At 50.8% G+C, this 22,278-nt stretch overlaps 1 protein-coding gene across 2 annotated transcripts in view; it reads right to left on the minus strand.

The window, feature by feature from the left end:
• Positions 1–865: 865 nt before the first annotated feature.
• OLFM1 (olfactomedin 1) overlaps positions 866–22,278 on the minus strand; it is a 35,076-nt gene continuing 13,663 nt past the window's right edge. For both annotated transcript variants that reach the window (XM_063353470.1, XM_063353469.1), the window contains exons 2-6: positions 21,827–21,976; positions 16,270–16,425; positions 13,522–13,741; positions 5,825–5,931; positions 866–2,638 (exon numbers count right to left, since the gene is read on the minus strand). In XM_063353470.1, the coding sequence (XP_063209540.1) occupies positions 1,964–2,638; positions 5,825–5,931; positions 13,522–13,741; positions 16,270–16,425; positions 21,827–21,976 (1,308 nt within the window). In that variant the 3' untranslated portion in view covers positions 866–1,963. The remainder of the gene's footprint in view (positions 2,639–5,824; positions 5,932–13,521; positions 13,742–16,269; positions 16,426–21,826; positions 21,977–22,278) is intronic.

The raw sequence follows: 22,278 nt of genomic DNA on the forward strand, positions 1-22,278 counted from the left end.
CAGGATCTCAAATCCCTGTAACTGGCTCAAGTATCCGCATGTGGAGGATCGTTCATTGCTTGTGGTTTAATCCAGCTCTGGGAAACCACATTACATCTTTTTTTTTTTTTTTTTTTCTTTCCCCTCCTGCTGAAGGGCCCAGCAGGGACCTTCTGCTAAGGCCGAGAGGTTGAAATCCATATGTGCAATTTGCAGCAGTCGCCAATTGCTTATATTCAATTTCCTGACCTCGGTGATCCGTGATCCTTCCAAGGGCCCTAATGCATCCATCTGCCGAGCTCGAAGGCTGAACCTCATCAGTGAATAGAGCTGTTCACATACCACTGGGCTGGAAAACCATCATGCCTGATGGTGCTAAACACGGTCACCTGCTTCTCAGTTTGGAAAGGAGGTGGCAACAGTCAAACGGCACTGGAGCGAGCCCTCTGGGGCTTGCACTGGTACCAGGCAGCCCAGCTGCCCGTGAGATCCAGCTCAATGGGCTGCTTGGGTGGGCAACGAAGGCAGGACGGGTCCTGCTATAGAATTGTAGGGTCATAGAATGGTTTGTGTTGGAAGGGACCTTAAAAACCATCCAGTGCCACCCCCTGCCCTGGGCAGGGACACCTCCCACCAGCCCAGGTTGCTCCAAGCCCCGGCCAGCCTGGCCTTGAACCCCTCCAGGGATGGGGCAGCCACAGCTTCTCTGGGCACCCTGGGCCAGGGGCTCACCGCCCTCACAGCAAACAATTTCTTCTTCAGATCTCATCTAAATCTCCCCTCTTTCAGTTTAAAACCGTTCCCCCTTGTCCTATTGCTCCACTCCCTGATAAAGAGTCCCTCCCTTGGTCACTTGTAGAGAGAAGACAATAAACAAAGGAGGGGAGTCTCCTAATATTTTTATTGTTCCTTAGATAACTGTGGATAGTACAAAGTTTTCCTCTTAAAAAAAATTAATTACCTTCACACTTCCATAAACAGGGCTTCCCATGGGAATCTGATGCCACAGAATTTCCACAGAAGCAATTTCCAACCACCATAATGCTATGTAGATAGTATAACAGTAAGAGAATATTCTTGTAGTTATCAACATGAAATTGGTTATCTGTGTATAAGGGTGAACACTGATCTTTTTTTTTTTTTCTTTTTAGAAACAAAACCATCATTTATTAATCCAAACTACATCATTGCATTTACAACATTCATTGCATAAACTGGACATACAAAGTTTTGCCACCTCTGGTAAATAACAGACATACATTATACAATATATTTGCTGAATACATAAGTTCAAACAATATGGGTACAACAACTTGTTCATAATACATACTTAAACCATCGTGTTTAATAGTTACTAAGACACAGATCCATGAGCTACTTCGGGTCTCAGCACAGTTAATCTAAGTGACAAGAACACAGTAGAGAGACAGTAGCTGCAATGGAAGGCGAAGAAAACTAACCTGTGATAGGTCTTGTTCAGACAGCGAGAGCTCCTCACGGGTCAGCTTGTTCTGCTTTAGAAATACAAATCACACATCCATCACAGCTGACCGCGATGTCGGGAAAATGTCCATGCAACCCACACACAGAAGAGAGCGAGTCTCCCAAGGATAAACTTTCAACAGTCATTGCCTTACTTCTTTAGTATGTACTATAGGTCTGCTATCGGAACAGAAACAAAACAAAACCCCAAACTGAAGTGGTTCTTTTAAGTGCAGTTCCAGCTGCAAGTACATGGTTATTCGTGAGTCTATAACACAGGGCCAGACTTCTAGAAATGTAGAGGTAATGCTGATCTGTCAGGTTTATGCTGAATAATCCTCCGCGATGTTGGTCTTAATTTTGGCAGCTGTTTATATATTTACTTATTTAAAGTGTGTTTCCTTGATATTAGTTTTGTTGTCGTTTTTTTTTTTTAAATTAATTTCTCCCTTTTTTTCCCTTTTTTTTTTTTTTCCTAAATCAGTTTCTAAACAAGGATGGACTACAACTCGTCGGACCTGATGACGTGGAAGAGGGTGACATTGTAAAGTATTTGGTGCCCGTTGTTCCAGGCATAGAGGGCCCGATCCTTGGGGTTGTAGTCCAACATGGAAATGTGCGAGTACTTGTTTTGGAAGGGGATGTCGATGTACTCGTAGGTGGAGGCGTTGGTCTGGTAGGCGTAGTGCACCTTGGTGCCTCCCGAGTAGCCGTTGGTGACGTAGAGCGTGCCGCAGATGATGAAGGCCTCCCCGGCGCTGCGTTTCGGGTAGCTGGTGTTCCAGGTCTGGAGGCTCTGCAGGGTGTTGGGGTCCAACTTGCTGATGACGATGTTGCCCGCGTTCTGGTTGGTGGCGTAGACGGCCCACAGCCCGTTCTCGTCCACCATGAGGTCAATGTCCGAGTGGCCACCCCAGGCGTAGTGGTACATGTTGTTGTAGCCGGCATAATCCAGGCTGCGAGTCTTGAGAATGGTCTCTGTTTTCAAGTCAAACCTGATAATTATGTGGCTTTGGTATTTATTGAAATAGATAGAGCCATTGTAGACCACTTGACCGGTGCCCGACCACGGGTGAGGGAGACGGTGAGAGGTAAAATTGTCAGTATTCATGAAATCTGCCATGGATTTATATTCGCGGACGAAGCGGTTGTTGTGGTAGCTGTCCATGTACCAGACCTGGGCGAGCAACAGAAACACGTGGGGTTAGAAAAAGAGCAGAGACGCGGCTGAGCCCTTTGCGCATCACCCTAGAAACTGAGCTGGGACCAAAACCCAGAGCGAGGAATCCAACCTGTGGGAAAATGATGTGTCCAACACCTGCCACCTACGCCCAGAAATAAACCCAATTTTTGGAACCTCAAATCGGCCATTAAATCAACTAAATAGCAACGCTTTCCTGGGGAGTAACCTGGTGTTTCCCCAGAAACCTGTGGCTGTAACAGATTCCTTGGGAGTGCTGCATGATGGACATCATCCTTCCAGAGGGCAATTAACATCTTTTCTCTGGCTAAACCCAGCATATTATGTTGATGCCGCTTTTTTTGTTTCCCGTGAGCTCCACCGCGGTAGCGCTCAGTAAATGATAGCAGCTGCTGCGCAAAACTCCGTTAATTTGGCATGCAGAAGCGATGGATGCAATCGCTCATTGTCAAGGAAATTCAGGCAAAGTCCATATTGGTTTAAAAATCCTACACTTCCGCATCAAAAGCTGAAACCAAGGCCGCTAAAACGTACGAGACAAAGACATCAAAATCTTGCTATCGGTAGATGGGGGAGAGATTTTTAGATCATCATTTAAGCGTCAGTTCACTAGGGACGCTGTCTAGACTCCTTCAAAAAAAAAAAAAAAAAGCTTTTGTCATATGAAACTAATTCCGAAGCAAATGACAAAGCCGTGCAGTTAACATCAAGAAGAAATATCCAGCCAGTGAGTGACATTCCGAATGCAGTTGCTGCCTAAAACTAAGATAGCTGCTTTCTGTAGAAACTCTTTAGGAAGGAGAAAAAGTAAATTAAAATAGCAAGAGGGAAGCCTTTACGGGTGCAGATTTGGGTAACGTGGTAGCGCAAATTCTTTTGCAAAATCTGACGGTACCCTCTCTGCAACGTGGCTCTCCCTTAGGAGAGCAGACAAACATTTCCACACGGTGTGAGCACGTAAACTGCTTTTTGGCTGCTGTATTTGAAAGGCCGAGGAGGGTCTGCAAAAACTTAGTGGGGAAAGTGCAGCCCCGCCTCGTTACCCCCCTGGAAACACTGCAGAGGCGGGGAATGGACGTGTGGCAGGTGGCCCTGACCGTCACACCTCCACCGTGGGCTTGGGGGGGGCTGCAAAAGCACCGGGGAAAAACCAGGCGCCCGGGGCTGAGAAGAGCCTGCAGCCTGGGAGAGCTTCTGCTGTCAGACCTGGCGCTGGAGAGCATCCCCGCTTCACGCAACGCCTGCATTCAACTACACCAGCTTGGGAAATCACAAAAAAAAACCCTAAACCACCCAGAAAACCAATTGTCTCTCTGCTGCTCCCATTTCATTATTTGGTATTAAAAATTTACGCATGCCCATGCATTGTGCTCAGTTTTTAGAGAGACAAAGAGAAGCCTGGAAGGGCAGAACCCCAGGGCATCACGCCGTGGCTGCAAGGTGGCAGGTCCCAACAGCATTTCGTGCGTTGGAGAAGCAGAGATTGATGGCTAGAAACCGGCTGGCTTTGAGCAACCTCCTCCTCCTCCTGCCAACCCCCATCAATCCCGGCGCTCAGCATCCCCCCCGCTGCCTCACCGCCGGGCTGCTCCTGCGGGACTCCCAGTTTCCCCCAGTTGCGTTCAATGACACGAACAAATAAATGACCATCCGAACCACCAAACGCCTCCTGGGGCTTGGCGACATGAGATGGCGATGATGAACTCATCCCCATCCCCATCTCTCCCCCATCCCCAGTTTGCCACTCTGCTGGGCAGCCAGTGAAGTTCACTTAATTGTGTGTTTCTAATAAAAGTCACAGTAGATTTATGTATTACACACACATGCTCGTGAAGCTTGAGCTACAGTCCAGAGAAAACTGCTTGTCTACTCTCACGACAAAAACAGGCTGCAGAAAAAGGCACGGGTAATAAAAATATGAAAAAAATACCGGTTTGAGACAAAACTCTCTGAAGACATGGAAAGATCTTTAGCATTTGATCAACTGGCTTCAGCTGCAACAGGCCTGACTCTTCCTTCACTGATGTACAAATCATGTTAGTGCCGAGGGATGCGGCAAGCACAGCCCGAAGGGGACAAATCTGAACCTTGGCTTGAGCAAAACGAGATGTGATGTGGGTAAAGCCTTCCTGTCTCACTTCATAATGAGGATCCTGTGGTGAAATTTTGTTTAATAACTGTAAAATATGGAGGTGTCGTATTGGGGAACCAGTGCCAACCAGCTGGCTGCTGGAGGGAAAGAGCCCGACGCCTCAAGTCACCGCAGCTTCGTCACTGCACGTCCAGGGGCCAATGGAGCCACCCCCAGGGGTGGCTTCTCCAGAGCATCCCTCATCCTCTCTCAGCTACAGAAAGCCAATCACGGGGCAAAGCTCTCAAAATAGCTGCCCCGACACAGCCCTTGCTGGTGCCTTCATCCTTTGATGAAGGATGCCGCATGCAGCAGGGAATTACCACGCAGCCAAGCTCTGTGGCTTTTGTTTTGTTTTGCTGCCTACAAAATCCTCAGCAAACGCTCGAGATATTTTCCATTCCATCAGTCATGGGAAGCCTGGATTGATTTTCAGCCAGTTATTGGCCTCCTACCTCCTTGGGATCAAAATTGAATGGTCTGAATGGAAAAAAAAAAAAAAAAAAGACCAAAACAAAGGAAAACAAATCTCTCTCTGGCTGCAGTCAGTTAATTCCTCAAAACAATGAAGGTGGAGGATGGAGGACAAATGCAGTCAGATGACATTATCGGAGGCACCGGCAGCAGAAGAGCAGCAGGGACTGGGACCACGGGGTCCCTCTGCCCGGGCCCAGCTCTCTCCTGGCTGCCAAACCCAGATGAGAAACCCCATATTTGATTTTTCCCTCCCGCGGGGGGCACAGACCTCGCGGTGACACTTCTGAGACCGTGCGCGCTCATCACTGCAGTGAGTTTCACCCGCCCTGTGAAGGGACCACTGCAGGGGGCTGCTCAGCCCCCTCCTCCTCCTGCCTCCCTGCGGGACCCTCAGCCCCCTCCCGCGGCAGAGGAGGCCAGCAGAGCCCCCTGCGATGAATTAGGATGTTCCACGGGTTTCACAGGGCTTTGGTGCTTGCACGTAGTGAGTTTTCAATGACCTCAGCCTCATGGATGGAGGTGGGAACACAGGGACGGAGCTGTGGCGGTCTTACCTTGTTCTCTCCCTCGGGCGCGAGAGGGTCTGTCATCCACGATCCGAACCTGGACCCCGAGGTTTTAATCGTGATCGGGTCACTTATTCCTGTCAGCTTGCCACAAGCTGAAAAAAGAGTGCAAGGCTGGTGAGCACCACGTCAGACCCCCCCCCGCCCCCCCGCCCGGCGGCTCCTGTGGGTCTTTGCCAACCAGCCCCGGAGCCCCGATGAGGGGCACCAGAGCCAGCCACCACCCGCACCGCTCTGCCCTCTGCTCTCCCCCGCTGATGGGCAGCTCTGGTTTTATTTAATTAGAGGTAATTAGGCTGGGAACAACTGTTGGATGCTTTTGTTTGTTTCATGCCTCTTAATCACAATTGTCCTTATCACACTGCCCCCAAGAAAACAAGCTTTCCTGAACCCGCCGTGCTGCCAATGTCACGGAATAGAAAATGAGAAGAGTTAGCCAGGGTCGAGCAGCCAGGTGGAGAAATTAGCTGAAAAGCTCTGCTCGTTTCTGCTGTAATAGAGTGGGTGCAGCCAAGATAAAAAGACAGACGTGTCTATGCCAGCCCTGCTGCAAACGTACATTTGTTACAGGTTACGCAAAGGAGAGAAGAAAAAGAAAAAAAGGCCAAGGTGGGAAATTATATGCAATATAAATCCCTTCCTTGCAAAGACCATTTAGCGGCTTCTACCAGCCACCTTCTCCGTTCCCTATCATCGTGTCTGCACGCTTCGGAGACACTAATGAATTCACCAGCCTCCTCCTTTGCCAGCCCCGGGAGAGGAAGCCAAGGGCAGGAGGACGGGAGGCAGGAGGTGGGGTGTCCCCAGGGTCCCCTGGGAGCTGCCCCGGGAACCCTGCCCAGACTCAGCATCACCACAACAGGGACCCGCACCCGTGCAGCGCTACGAGCCAGGTTTTTGAAGCATATTTAGGTGCTCCACACTGTTGACTTCATGCCACCGAATTCAGTGGCCACGTCAGCACATTTGCAAGCCCAGCCAAGTGCCTGGCTGTGTTTTTAAGCCCTGAATACAAGGTGAAGCAGTGGCAGCTCTCCCCCAGCTCACTGCGCCGGCAGCTTTTTTCCTTTCCGTGGCTCTGTCCCCTGACATTGAACCCAGCATCCCCCCGGGGACGCCCCTGACTAGACACTTGCAACGCTACAGCCTTGGCATCGAAGGTGCAGCCACACGCTGAGCTCCTATTTCCAACGATATCCCCAGGTTTCAGCAAATCTGCCGTTCTGGTCTCCTGCAACACCAGCGTTCTAGCATACGTGCCCCAAGGAACGAAAGACGAAGAGACAAAGATGTGGATGTGGTTTTGGATGGTCTTTCGCTATGGAACCACACTCATTTAAAACCCGGACACACTCAGTGCAGAGCCGGTCCTGGAGCAGCATCTCCTGAGCAAGCCAAGCTAAGGTCAGTGGCACCAGGGGGACAGCTGCAACCTGAAGTTCAGAAGATGTTTCCTGACGTCTCCTTTTTGCCGCGGAAGCCTCTGGCAGGCCAGGGAAGGGGAAGGTGGTGGTGCTGGGATGGAGCAGCTGCTCCGGAGGCTGGGTTTGCAGCCTGAGCTGCAGCTGCACTGCGGTACGGATGGTGCCGATGCTCAGCAAGGGGTACCCGGGGCTGGGGCTGCAAGGTGGGAGCCCATGGAGGTGCTGCTGAAACACATGCGGAGCTCTGCCAGCTCAGGACAAGGTCCTTCTGCTCAAAATTACCAAGTACAATCATAGAATAGTTTGGGTTGGATGGGACCTTTAAAGGCCATCTATCCCAACCCCCTTACAATGGGCAGGGATATCTTCAATTAGATCGGGTTGCTCAGAGCCCCGTCCAACCTGACCTTGAATGTTTCCAGTACGTACAGTCTGCAATATCTCTTCGCTGCCTCTCTCCTTCGCCTCTTCTCACCTGTCCCTGTATATTCCTCATTACGGCCATGGGACGCATCCACCTACCTCAGCTCTGAGCTGTGGGCAAAGGGGTCACCTCAGCCTGGGACATAAAATTGATGAAGATATTCTTGATATGTACCAGCCTGCCATGGGCAAAGGGAGCATCAGCCTTCCCACAGCCTTCAGGCACCGGGCAGGTACAGAGAGATCCCACCAAAAAGCAGAGAGCTTTGCTGGCCTCACCGAGACACGACGTACAGGATTTTGTCTGATGCATTCAAAACCTCTCAGCTCAGGAGGAGAGTGAGGTATTGACAAAGGGACGCAACGGGTTAAAATCATAAATGCTTAATGTATTGCAAATTCCCCTTGCAGAGGACCAGCCTCCCTCTAATCACAGATCTGCTCAACGCTGCCTTCCATTATCGCAGCCCTACATTGCTGTCACTTTATCTCCTTCCTTCCATTTCCCTGGAGAGAAAGGTTGTACAAAAGCTCATTGATTAAAAAAAAAAAAAAAAGTAAAAGAAAAAAAAGAAAAGCAGCAGCAGCTGATAAGGGTAAACCAGTGTTGTTTGCAAGTAGTGAGGCTCCATCTCATACACGTTTAGCTGGAGGCACATTCACAACAGCTCTTCAGCAATGCAAGGGGGTTGCTCTTACACAGGGCAAAGTGTTTTCTTTCTTGGTGTAAATCGATCGCAGGCACTCAGATGCTAGAGGGAAAGTTTAAAAGGGATCCTTTAAGGCCCCTAGCGAGCTGGCTCCCTGCAGCTCTCATGGGCTTGCCACCCAGGGACGGACAACTACAGCCTCTGCGATCCTCATTCCCCCGTCCGTTCCTCGTGAGATCCACACCACACTCCAAACACCATCAGGTTCTTCCCCCTTTCTATGGGGCTCGCATAGGAAAAACAGGAAGATTACTCTGCTGGGGGCAGAGGGGTCTTGTGTCTTCTACTGCTTCCCCCGGACATGTCGCAGCTTGAACCAGAGCAGTAGCTCACAAGACAGGATTCTTGCGACTCCCTACTCTCCGGCATGCAGCAGCAGCCCGCACAGCCTTGAAGCACCCCCCAGCAGCACCCCCAGCCCCAGCAGTGCTCCCCTCCGCGGGCGAGGAGCTGAGCGCGGGGCGGTGGGGTGGGAGCAGAGCTGGGGAGGGAGCCCAAGAAACCCAACATCCAGGTCTTCCCCTTATCAGACTCTACCGACTCGCACAGGGCAGTTTTCAAGCCCTGGCTGTGATTGCCCGAAGCTGCTGCTTGACCGCCCAGCAAAGCCCTCCTGCCCCGAGCAGCCCAGCACCCATGGGTGCCGAGCCTTTCGTAGCAGACCTGCTCTCCCGTTGGGATGGCAGGAGCATGGGACGCCACGGGCATTCCAAGTCACTCAGGGACAAACGTCCAAGAGGAGAACACGGGCTGGTGCTCATCCATCAGCCCACGGCGCAGGGGAAGCCTGGGAGCAGCAGCTTTCGGGGCGTGCGCAGAGGATCTGTTTTCACTCCAGCTTCCCCAGCACTACTGGGGCTCCCGGACCTGTGGCCCACGGGGACCGGCGTGTCCCTGTTCCTGGAAAACAGCCCAAATCAGCCTCTTCCCCAGTGACCCTTGGGGCTGACCCCGCCAACCGCCTCCGACCTCAGCAGAGCAGCAACGAAACACCGCGCAGCCCCTTCGCCAGCCGCACAAGGAATTTTCCAGCAGAAGACAGGCTTTCCTCCAGCCAGTTAAAAGGACTGCTACCATCCTCCCAGGATGCTAACACCCCCGCTCCGTATTTCTCCTAAGATCCAGCCCACAAGCGTTGTTTAGCGGCTCAGCAGCAATTTATCCACCAACGCAACCACCAGGTTGACACCAGCACCATCTCCTTCTGGACTCAGTGGTTCTGCCCGGGCTGCCGCTGCCGCAGTCGAGCGCCTTCCCTGCTGGGGCTTCCCGCGAAGCCGAGGGCTGATCCACATCGCACATCCCGGGATCCCACATTCCCCAGCAGATTCCTGGTTGCAGTGGTGGGGTCGTGCCTTGCCCTCGCCTCTGTCACTCGTCCGGGAGCACCCCCATCCCAAAATCCACCTGGGACAGGCCGGCAGGGCTCTGTCCCCGTCTCTGCACCGGGACCGTGGGCTGGGATTTTGTGCAAGAGTCAGGGAAAGCTCATTCCATCAGGCAAAGAGGAGCTGGCGGAGCACAGACGACTTAAATTCCCCCCTCGAATCACAGAGTGACAACCTCTCTGCGCCTCCAAGGCTCCTCTTAGGAACATTAATGGAAACGCTAAAATCCCTGTATAAATAGTGATCTTTAAGAGTGTAAACAGAATAACAGATTGAACGTGCCATTATTGATTTTTTTTTTTTTTTCCCCTTCACACACATGCCAGGGTCAGGAAGCGTTTTCACTCTTGATCCATCAATAATGCTTAGGAAACCCAAAAATGCAAAACAGGACCTTGTCTAAGGAAAATGCTGCTGCCCTGTGGAGCATCAGTGCTTCCCCGGGGGATGGGGAGAGGAGAACCGGACGGGAACCGGGCACATCCCCTCCCCTTCCCTCGTCCCGTGGTTATTGCAGCAGCTCCCAGCTCCTGTCCTGGGTGCTCCCAGCTGCATCCTGAGCTCTAGGAAGCGAACGCCTGCCAGGTGAGTGGCACGGCTGGCCCCATGCAGGAGCAAATCTGAGCTGAAACGTGCTACTTGAAACGCCAGTGAGTCCCTCTGAGCCGATAATTTGCAGCAAACAGCAATCCTCAGCAAACAGGGCCTCACCGCACGGCAGCAAAAGTGTCTGCAAGGCTGTTATCCGAATTTAACTCAATTAACTACCATTTTCACTGGTTTGCACTCTGGAGCGATAAACAACATCGGAAATTCAATCCGTGCTGTTTGCTGTTAAGTGACCAAATAAATCACCCTCCTGGGTGAGCAGCAAACCCTCCCGGGAGAACCCTTGTGAGACTCAGCGTCCGTCTCCATGAGCACCCAGGGGTGCTGCAACGCCCCGCGGCAGAGAAGCTGCCCTGACCCCAGAGGCAGCAAGAGGAGAAAAGAAGGGGCACGGCCAAAGAGCCCAAATAAAGCCTCAGAAAGATTAAAAAAAAACCAAACCCCAAAGTTCCTAGAAAACATTGCCTACAAGAGCTGGCCATCCCAGCTGTCTCCATCAGTCTTGCGTGGGCTCCTTGGGTGGATGTCCCAGCTGGAGGACCTGCGCATGAGGATGTAACGAGCCAGGACATGGCCCAGAGCAGGAGGAGCTAACGGTCTAGAAGCGAACTCTTTTTTTGGAGTCCTGAACGGTTTGGGAGTTACTTCCTAAAGTTCCCAGGGTCATTGGGATCATCACAGCTTCCCTGGCTCTGGTAGACCAGCCTGGGCTGGGCAGCTCCACCAAGGCCAGGCGGAGAGGGGCTGTGGGGTCCAGGATGGTTTTGTTTAAAGAACTATCCCTGGGAAGTACTTCTGCAGCCCAGACTCGAATCTCTGGTCCTGCTGCTGTTCCCCCTCCCTATCACCCACAGCTCCTCCTTGTCTTCAAGAGATGGGCTGAAGGCTATGGATGCAGCAAGCGGATCCCTCCTCTCATCTCACCCACATCTCACCTGCCTTCGGCAGGGGAGAAATGAGAAAAGCCGTTCGCAGGGCAGAGCTGCCCTGTGCTGGCAGTGTAGGGCTGCTGGGGGGGTTTGCTACATGACCTTGGTCAACCATAGAATCATTGAGGTTGGAAAAGACCCTTGGGATCATCGAGTCCAACCATCAACCCCTCTCTACAAGGTTCTCCCCTACACCATATCCCCCAACACCACATCTAAACGTCTCTTAAACACGTTCATGGATGGCGACTCCACCACCTCCCTGGGCAGCCTATTCCAGTGTCTGACCACTCTTTTCTGGGAAGAATTTTTTCCTAATGTCCAGTCTAAACCTCCCCTGTTGCACCTTGAAGCCATTCCCTCTTGTTCTATCGCTAATTACCTGTGAGAAGAGACCAGCACCAACCGCTCTACAATGTCCTTTCAAGTAGTTGTAGAGAGCGATGAGGTCTCCCCTCAGCCTCCTCTTCCTCAAACTAAACAGTCCCAGCTCCTTCAATCGCTCCTCAAACCAGACACTCCTAGGCCTGCTCTCCATCCTTTCTTGTCTTACCCACTGCAGGACTGTCATTCCCGAGCTGTCTGTATGGTCCCCATGCGATAACGCTCCAGGTGGTAGGTATTGCTAAGGCAGAAAGCACCGAGTCATTATAACCTCAATCATTTCTGTCCCCATTAAGCTTTCAGGGTGAAATTCCAGCAGGTGAGGACAAGGAAGGTCAGGACTTCCCTGCCACCCCCCAACCCTGCTGCCTTCCCCGTGACCACTGCAGGGCAAGGAGAGGGACCGCAGAAAGCGACGGCATGACTCGCCTCCGCCTGTTCTGCCCCCGAACCAAACCTGGGCACATCAGCGCTCGTTAATAAATGAGAAGTCAGGCTCTGCCCTCTCACTGAGCCTCCGGGGGGATTACACCCGCTGCCCAGGCAGCTCCCCGGGGGGGAACGTGGTGGATGACTCGCTGCACGCTCCTACTGCTGAGCAGCCGGGCTTACGTGGAAATTCACTTTCCCCTCCCAGATTTCCAGCGAGAGGTAGCTCGTAAGGGACGTCCAAGGTAAGGGAGGACAGGACGGAAATGCGGAGGGAAATACAGGCGAGGCGGCTGCTTACAGAAGTGTGGGGGCAGCTGGAAACAAGCAAAAGCAATCCCACCAGCAGAGACAAGAGAGAAACAAAGCATTACCTTGCCAAGGATATAAAGTGCTCAGAAGAGATCTGATCCTCCACGAAGTTACCTGAGAGCGTAACTTCATATGTGCTACCAAAATAGACTGCGGAGCAGTTAATGTGTTTAGATTATCTAAATTGCTTAACAAGAAAGTCAATAATGTAAGTAGAAATTAAATCAAGTCAGAGAGAGGCCAACAAACGGTGGGGAGATTCCCTGCAGGTGCGGAAGGCAGTGCCCTCCTTCCCCCCTTCGCCACCCCCGGTTTGGGGTCAGACCCTGGGTTTGGCTACAGCTGTGTCTCCCCACAAGAGACCCACGGGCTTCGGTCAGTTAATACTCTCTGTATGAGATTACGGGTGAATCTCTCGGGTTTTAGCATTGCCGGTTACGTGGCCTGACGGAAGGGGCTCCCTGGGGGAAGGGGAGAGATGGGGGGGGATTTATACCCTGCTCATGGCACAGTCCAGACCAAACCGCGAACCCACACCGGCCACATCATGCTCTTCTCAACGGTGGTTTGCAAGATGCAAAAGGGGAGGAAAAAAGGGAAACCGAGTCACAGCCTGCACACACACACACACACGCGCGCGGGCGCTAGCGGCGCGCAGAGACCTTTGCCGGTGCGCCAGGTCCGGTCAGCAACAGGATCGGACAGGGATGCAGAAGCAAAACGGGGGGCATGTGTTGGCTTTGCATAAGCGCTGTTTGCAACAGGCACGGGCATCTCACCGCATTGCGCCGCCCGCTTATGCAAAAAGCCACATGCCCGCTCGAGGGCCCGATCCTGAAGCACTTACGCCATGAGCAACATCGGTCTTGCAAGTAATCCTCAGCAGGACTACTCCCAGGATTAATGTTACTTATAGCATAAATGTTTACAGGATCCCAACCCGGCTGTGCCAGCTCATCCCTTACAGCCAGGCCAGGCACGGGGAGATGTCCAGTCTAGCATCTCTGCCTCCAGACGGGATGGGTGGTTTGACATCGATGGTGTTTAGCCAGTGCCACCATGTTGTTCTGAGCCTACCTAATTTTTGCATGCATGCACGAAGCCTTTCTTCAAGATTTGACACTCTGTTCTGAAGCTCTTCGTAGTCATAGGCGCCAATCTCTTCCTGGAGTTCGTTTAGAACTGACGTCAGATTCTGGACCTCCTCTTTAAACTGCAATACCAATTTGGCATCGGCTTTGTACTCTTCCAACACTGGTATCAAAGGCCTAAGTTCCTCCATTTTCGCTTTTATTGCCTGCAAGGTTAAAATAAGCTTGGTTCAGTGCTATGCGTGCAAAAATCTGCAACACTCTGCCTTGACCTGGTTGCTTCCTACGTGAGTGCAATGTTCATACCCCACAATTATTATCATTAAAATTATTTTAATTATTATTTTGGTCCAAATGATGTCTTGGAAAGAACATATTAAACAGGCTGCAGAACACCAAAATATTTGGGAAAGGCCTTTATTTGTCATTTTTAGAATGCAACATCTTAGGGTTACATGCTTCAGATCACATACACAAAGAGTTCTTTTTTTTTTTTTTCTTTCCAAAAAATAAAATAAAATAATATATATATGCATTGACAAGGGTTTCAAACTATTCATGAAATGCATCTACAATTGCATGCAAAGGAAGATCTCGGTTGTGTGGTTCAAGGTTCCTTAGTGAGATATGGTGCTAATTTGGAAAATAATCAAAAAAATAAATGCATGGTGCAAAATGCTCTGTGGCCCTCTTTTCATGGTTACATGGGAGTGAACTGCTTCTTCAGTCACTGCAGCATTGAAAAAACTTGCTTTTAAGTTAGCCCTGTAAGCAAGAAAATGAAATACTGTTGAGGATCTAGCTCGCTAACCTGCCTTATATAGATAGCCATTCATAGACAAATACTCTTACGGAACTAAAAAGAAAAAAAAACAAAAAACCAACACAAGAGCTCCAAACCACTCACATTTTAATGCTGGCATTAGCAGAAACAAAATGCTGTGGCTGTTATTTAAAATGGTGCTTTGGCAGCAAATTAGACAAAAATCCCTTACTGTTTTTAGCCATGCTATAAAGAACATAAAAATCAAAGTCATTATCAAATTTATTTTGCGGAAACGAAGACTTTTTTTTTTTTTTTTTCTTTCCCCCCCATAAATTAACTGAAGGCCTCGTTTAAAGGCACGGTACGCAGCATTTTGTTGAAGATGCTTTGCTCCAGCAGTTAATGAGCAGACATAAATATGCATGCACCTACCCGTTAATGAAGCATGTTAGTGTACACGGTAAACCTGGTGCTGCGAAAGCTACTGCACAGTGGCCGAGCTCCCAGCGCTCAGGGCTGCGACATCCCACTGTCCCGGGGGCGACCGGGATCACAAATTGGTCCTCAGCCTCGTTTCTTTCCTTCCCATCCCCTCCTATTTAACTCAAGAGGCTTTCCCTCTTTTTTCCCTCCTGCCCTTTTTTTTTTTTTTTTTTTTTAAATGTGGGGAAATATATTTATTTCCTTATTTACTTGCACTTCCCGGTGCAGGCGCCCTGGCAGGCAATGGGGAGGATTAGACTCATCGGAATGGAGGGGGGACAAAAAAAAAAAAAAAAAAAAAAAAAGAAAAGGAAAAGGAAAAAAAGAAAAAAAAAAAAGAAACGCTTAAATCAGAAAGATGATCAGATGATCCTTACATCCAGCCCGCGGATCTAAAATTTAGGGTCCTGCGGTAACCGGAGATAGGGAGTGGAGGAGGTGGAGTCGGGGAAAAGTTTTGAGAACCTTCTTCCCAGCTTTTCATGATGCTACTTTGGTATTTCAGCATTTAATTTATCAATGAAAAGATTCTGCTTTAAAACACCAGCCAGCTGGGAAGCTGCCTGAGAATGAGGATGGGAATCGGCTGGGGGGCTGATCAGAAACGTCCCCAGATTTCACTAGAAATCTTCTCAATTTGTTTTTCACGTCTATTAATCCAAAGCATTACTAAAATTTAAGATTCCAAATATTGCCGACAGCCTCTTTTTGGCAATTTCCTTTGTTCTCCGTCGTGTTCTTGAAAGTTTGACCATTGCTCGCCACGACAGCCCCGTTTAAAAGGCTGACAGCTTTACTTCTCGTTTGCGCGACACCGGGACAACACAGAAATAACCCATCAGAAGGTGCTGGCTCTGCTGCCAACACCGTTATTTCAAAATTGGACGTTTGCACATCCTTGAGATGTGCAGTCTGCCAGCCCGAGGACGGCTGCAAGAGTATTTTTGGGTTTGGTTTTTTTTTTTTGGGAGGGGGGACGGAATTAATTTGTTTGATGGATTGCCCTGTTGCTACAACCAGCCCAAGGAGGGCAGTGGTTTGGTGACAGCCCATTGCGGTTCGCCACGCGCTGCAGAAATGGGAATGGAGCCCCGGCTCCTTCCTGGCTCTTCCCAAGAAAAAAAATGGGGTCCCGGGCACGGCGTGGGAACTGGCCTGGCCTGGAGGGAAATTTGGGTAGCCCTGACCTCAGCTGCCCCGGGGTCTCCCCTCTCACGGAGCAATCCCGTGCCCCCTGTTTGGGGCACCCAGGCGGTTCGTGGGTACGGGATCGCGGAGATTTGTGCTTTTAGCCTATAGAAAAATGTACTGCGGCCGAGGACGCGATGCCGCAACCCGGATCTGGCCGTGCTCGGGACAGGAGGGAGCTGCACGGGTGGGAGTACGACCGGACCAACGGCTATGTGTGACCGGGGCCACCGTCCCGTGCGAACCCCGCGGAATCCCCGGCCAGGGCTTCGTTAGCGTTTTGGAGAGCAGACTTACCTTAAACTGCCTCGCCAGGTGCTGCTTGTGGCTTTCTTCCACTTGCTTAAATTTTGACTCCAGTCCCCTCATCTGGTTTTCCATCTTCTCAACGTACTGTAGGTCTCTCTGAGTCCGCCTGTCCAACACCTCTATCGACTGGGACATGTTTTGCACCTGCCAAAGGAGAAGGGGCTCATTAAGGAGGTGCCTCCCCAGCAGCAAGGCAGCCCCGCTCGCATCCCAGCGCCGGAGGCGGACCTTGTCCGACACGCCCAGCAAAGCTAAAGGGTGATCACCCCATGCATTATTTACCGGTTAATCGACAGCACTACGACCCCCATGCTCTAAACCAGCAACCTGGTTTCATAAACATTTATTCTGCCGCGCTGCAGAGGATAATTTAACCATCACGCATGCAAATAAGGGTCGTAGTCAAGGTGAAAATGCGTCACCCTCCGCGGCCTCTCTGAGAGGCTGGGACGGCACCTGCCATCAGGCGAGGAGAGGCTCTTGGTGGAGCAGAAGCACATCTGACTGCGAGGAACGCTTCTGCTGAGGTGCACATTAGCATCTCCTCATGCACGCAAGTGACACTTACTGATTGCCTGAGTGCAAACTTTACTCCCAGCTAGTAAAAACTTCATTATCCCAACAGCCCGACTGTTTATACAGCAGCTGCCACAACAAACCCAGCTGCAGGTGAGGGCAGCCTGGAGCTGGGAAGCGCCGCAGGGGGGCCCCGAGACCTGCCTGTCCTGGTCCCCTCCCGTCCCTGCCCGCTGGGGCGTTTGCGCCGTGTCGGCATCTTTTCTCGCCGAGCGGCGCCGCATCCCCGCGGCCCCCCCGGGCAGCACCCATCTGGCCCAGCCAAAGGAATGATGCAAGAAGGTTGGCTGGGCTCGCGGTGAGAAAAAAGAGCCGCTTGCGCTGAAGGTGTGAGGAGAGGAGGGAAGCCATAGCTAGGCTGACCTGATTTTGAAGGCTGGCTGCCATCTGATTTATTAAGATATTCCCTTCTCCCATTTTTCAGAGCTCTGATTTGGGCAGGCACCCAAGCACCTATTCAGCAGAAAGCAACGGGCGTAATTTGAAGTCTTTGCGTCAGGGACGGTGGTGTTTGTCGCGCGGTTCGTGCATTACGGGGCTCAGCCCACGGCTGGCGCTCCTGCCACGGCAAGGCGACCGCCGGCACCGGTAGGGATGACGCCTGTGTTTAAAATGAATCAGGCACCCAAGCGCGCTGCTGCGTCAGGGCCCCAGCTACAGGCATCCCGGTCCAAGGCTCCTCATCTGTGGGCGTCTGAGCAAAACCCAAATGTGAGCCAGCACCGTCTCTGCGGATCCGCTCCGAGACACTTCCCAGAGCCCGTGCTGCCACATCCCCTCCCGTCTCCGTCCTCGCCAAAGCCAGGGCTGAGATGGAAGGAGATGGGTGCAAGTGCACTATTGCCTCCAGCAAATCACGCTGGGCTGCCGCGACTTACCTGGAGTGACAGCGCGAGGGGACGGCGGGACACCTGCACGCAGCCAGGTCTCGGAGGCTACTTGCTGAAACCAGCCTAGGTCAAATGCCAACTTTGGCGTCTGCATCACTGAAGGGATCAAAATGCCCATTGCTCATGCATGACGACAAGAAAACTATTACGGGGAACTATTAAAAATGTATGGACAACCTATATTTCAAAGGCCAACAGCGAGGAGACATTTTCTACAAGCAGGACAACTGCTCCGGGGGTCTAATGGTCTCCCTCAGCAGAGGTGAAGCTATTTTCAGTCTCCGAGGCCCAACAGACCCCTCAGAGATGAACCAGCACCCATCCTGAGAGCCACCAAGGACCTGCTCAGCGAGGTGTGAGGAGCAGGGACGGGCAGAACAAGACCCTCTTGGTTTGAAAAGAGCAAACCTGAGCTCAGCCCGTTTAGCCGTGCCTCCCTCGGGGTACCTGAGCTCCCAGCGGACGCAATTGGGTGCCGATTTACCTGGGCTGGACGTGGAGGAGTTTGAAGACCTCTCTCCACCCTGAGGCAGGCGAAGGGAAGACTTAGGCAAGCCTGACTGGTCTGCAGATATTTTTTATTCTGGTAATCCAGTCTATCCTCCTTTGAGTCAAGGTGTATCTACACAGCAGAGTTGTTCCCATGGGTGGGAACAGGAACGACTTGTAGGGATCGTACAAAATTGATCTCATTTTTTCCACTAATGCCTACCCCCAGTTAAAGGCCAAGCTGTGAGTAATCAGAAAAAAAGCGTTTCTGTAATGATGTGCTGGTGTGTGACACTGCAGGGGCCACGGGAGGCTATGGGGGGCTCCTTACGCTGCCTCTTGGATGATGGGGAGGGAGAGCCAGACTCCGCTAGGAAATGAATCGGAGCATCTCGCTCCGGCTTCTGCTCTGAATCACGGCTGGAGGAGTCTGCCTCTCCCCTGACTGCAGAGGCAAACAGCCTCCTCACATGGCTCTAAACCGAGATGCCTAAAATTAGCTGCTGTGCTATTCTGGGGAATCTGTTTTACAAGTCCAGACTCTCGCTATTCGTTGCCCATATTGTTTTCAACCAGGCAAAGATCCTGGCCAGACTTGTAAAAAGTCAGTCTCCATCATTCCCGATCTCTGTGCGCTTCATCAGCTGAAGATCTACTTGTTTTCCTTCATTAGCATATTAAGCCCTTGATCCAGCAAAGTACTTTGGCACATGATTAGACTTCAATGAGACTGTTCATAGCTTAAACTTAAGCATGTACATAAGTGCTCTAATGAACCGAGACCCAAGGATACTGTCTCTCAAATTCCCTCAGCTTCATCCATTAACCGCTATCCTCAAACATCAGCTGAAATGCTTTTTGCCTCCGTTGGCGGAGCACGCACCCTCAACACGAAACCTCATTTTCCATCAAGCTAATGGGAGCGAGATACCTGCGATTGTCTTGGGGAGAAGAGTTAATTTTAGCATTTGAAATAGAAAACTGATACAAACGAAACTTCCAGTGCTGTTCTTGTCAACTTGTTTGACAGCGAGTTGTTTCAGAATTAAACCAGAGTAACGGAGTGTCAATATTGGCCTGATGACCAATGGAGACAGATATGGCCAAAGCCATGGTTTAAACCCTGCTCAAGCTTCCCTGTGGATCAGCCTTTCACGCCAGCTCGAAAGGGCTGCTCTAAGATCATCTCTGGGGTTTGAACTGGGATGAAGCTTCAGCTTTGGGTAGCCGGACAAACTGGCGGAGCAATGGGGCACCTTGAGGGAGATTTTCGTGGTCTACAGGAAGAATTAGCAGAGAGATGGACTCAGGTGATGGACCAGGACATGAGAAGTTCATCTTGTAAGGTCTGTAGGAAGCAAAGTGAAGGCTGAGAAGAGATGTCACTGTCCTCCCTACATCCACCTTGGAGTGAATATCAAAAGAACAGAAAGAACTGTTTAATCTGGAAATCAGTGCTGGCAAAGAATAAGAATTGGCAGGAAACCAAAAATGGTTTAACCATCAGAGGAGGAAGTCCTCCCAGATAACAGGGCCAAAAGAAAAAAAAAAAAAGCCGTTTGAAGATAAAACATAATCTGTTTATGAACAGGATTTAGGTGATGTCTTGGTTTGGATTCAGCCCAAGATCTGGACTCAGCACCTGACACGTACAAGGCTGGAAGGACTCCGTGTACTCCAGCCAAAGATGAGCTCAGACACCTCGGTGGCAAAACACAGGCTGAACAGTTTGTGCGGTGGCGAGCAGACCTGGCTCACCTCACCTCACCGAGCGCCTGCTCTTTAAGCCGACGGGGTGCCCAGGATTCACTCGCGAGCAGCATGAACCGCAGTTTCTCTGCATATGCCTGTGCCCCTGCGCTGAGGGTAGATGGGGTCTTGGCAGCTTTGAAGCTCCAAGTACATTCTGCTGCTGAAGCCTCTGTGCAGAGATTAGCGCAGAAGATGCTGTAATGGGTTTGCCTACACGCGCACAAATGCAGCTCATTTCTTGCCCGTAAAAGCAACGCCTTATTATTTCCATAGGTGACTGCCAGGTGTCCTCCTTTGAAACTCCAAACATAATTACCTCTTTGACACATTTACGCCTCTTCATCTGCCGGCAGAGAGAAATGAGGAGATGTGAGTTTCCCCATCGCAAAGCTAGAGTTAAAGTGTCAGATGAGGGAAGGAGTTAGCAGGTTTGAAATCCTTCCTGGGAAGCTGGAAGCTCTTCCCCGCAGTCGCGTTTTCCTATAGGGATTATCATTTCAGCCTTCGTCAACATCAGATGTCTGGCACTAAGAGCCTATTCTTTATTTTGGGGTTTTCATATAGGTTAGCGTAGGAGTGAGATGCAGACAGATTAGCAGGCAGGTAACATATCCCCAGAACACATGCCTTGAAATACCGCTCCTCCCTCACTCTATTCATTGGCAGCCAGGGAGCTGCATAAGGGAAAAACCACTGAGCGCTTACGCCCTCCGCTCGGGAGCCGACGTTATCCCAGGTCGCGTACGCCCAACTCGCCCGTCCATTAGCAGAGGGCATCGGGTCAAATCCTGCTTGTTTAATGCGTGTGAGCAGTTCTGGGAACACGACGGCTCTCGGACGCCCGTGTCAGCTGCTAATATAACGCACGCCGCCTCTTAGGCAAATGCGCTGTTGGACCGATTGCTGTTACTGCTTAGAGAAATAAAAGCTTGAGTGGGATTATTTTTAGAAGCCTCTGACATACCAAAGAAGCGTTTTAGGGCCAAATGTTCCCTGCCTCACTTCATTGTCCTTATCACATAAGAGAATCAGTTAAGCGTAGGTTTAATATTATTACGAGTAACTAATACATCAACTTCCCGAAAGCAGTGGGATAAAAATTATTTTGTCATGCACAGCACATGCCAACACAGCATTAGGGCATGAGGGATAATTACATATCCAGCACTGGAGTCCACTTCTATTTTAAAGAGAAGAGCACCATTTCACATGAAACAGCTTTTCTTCAATGAAATCCATTATCTGGAAAATTTCTTGTTATCAGGAACGTTTCCCTAATGAGATTCTTTGATCTCTTTGGACAGCAGACTATTAAAAAGTAATCAAGTGGATGTCAACATTAGAAGGAAAACCACTACCTGTCATTTCCGTGCTATTTGATGTTGACAGCTTGTACTGTTTTACTCGACCTTTTTAATATCAGCTTGGCTAGGAATGCATGGGCTTTGGGTTTTTAATTCTATCTTCTCTCATCTTGTTGAGGCTCATCCTTTGAAACCGCTTGTGTTAACGTAATGAAAAAAAAAAATGAGTAAATGACTTTTTTTTTTTTTTTTTAAGCAATGTGGTTCAATATTTTTGCTCTGATCTCAGCAGTTTTAACCTGGCCTTAGGCCACGGTCTCTTTTCCTCCGTGCCTCAGAAACACCCAAGAGATTTATCCTCCCGACTGCATCTGATTATTCCCCACTACAGGCATGGGGACAGCTACGGCGCGGGAGGGATGGCCAAGGGATCCCTCTTCCCTGGAAACCAAGGCTCAGCCCAGCTCACTCGAGTTTTTGCCCCCCGTGTCACGCCAAACCAAACCACCTTGCCCAGAAGGGGTCATCCGTTACCTTTTCTAATAGTTGTCTCAGCTGCTTTGTCCTGGCATCACGCGAGCACATCGTCTGTTGAGGTGCCACCACTGTGCATATACAACGTCCCTCGCTATCTTGGGCAGAGCTGTAGACCTGCCAGCTTTCCTCTGGGTTGGTAGGCAACACCTAATTAACACAGGGAAAGAAGGGTTAAGTAAACGGGGGGAGGCCTGGCAGGGGGGCGGGAGGGGAAGGGGGCTGAGTGGAGGGAGCAGGATGGATGTGGCAGATACTGGAGCTGTGCTGGCAGCGGAGGGAGGCTCCTCCGACAGGCCCAGCTGGCAAAATGCACTTGTAATGCAAAAATATGGATCGGGGACAAATAAAAGAAGGGTCTGAAAAGGAGAGCAAGAGCTGGAGCAAGAAGGCAACGCGAACGGGAATGCACGGACCCGAGGAAAGCCACGAAGCAGCGAGGGCTGGAGCGT

Source organism: Chroicocephalus ridibundus, chromosome 15 (assembly GCF_963924245.1).
Source record: "Chroicocephalus ridibundus chromosome 15, bChrRid1.1, whole genome shotgun sequence".
In the NCBI taxonomy this organism is placed as follows: domain Eukaryota; kingdom Metazoa; phylum Chordata; class Aves; order Charadriiformes; family Laridae; genus Chroicocephalus; species Chroicocephalus ridibundus.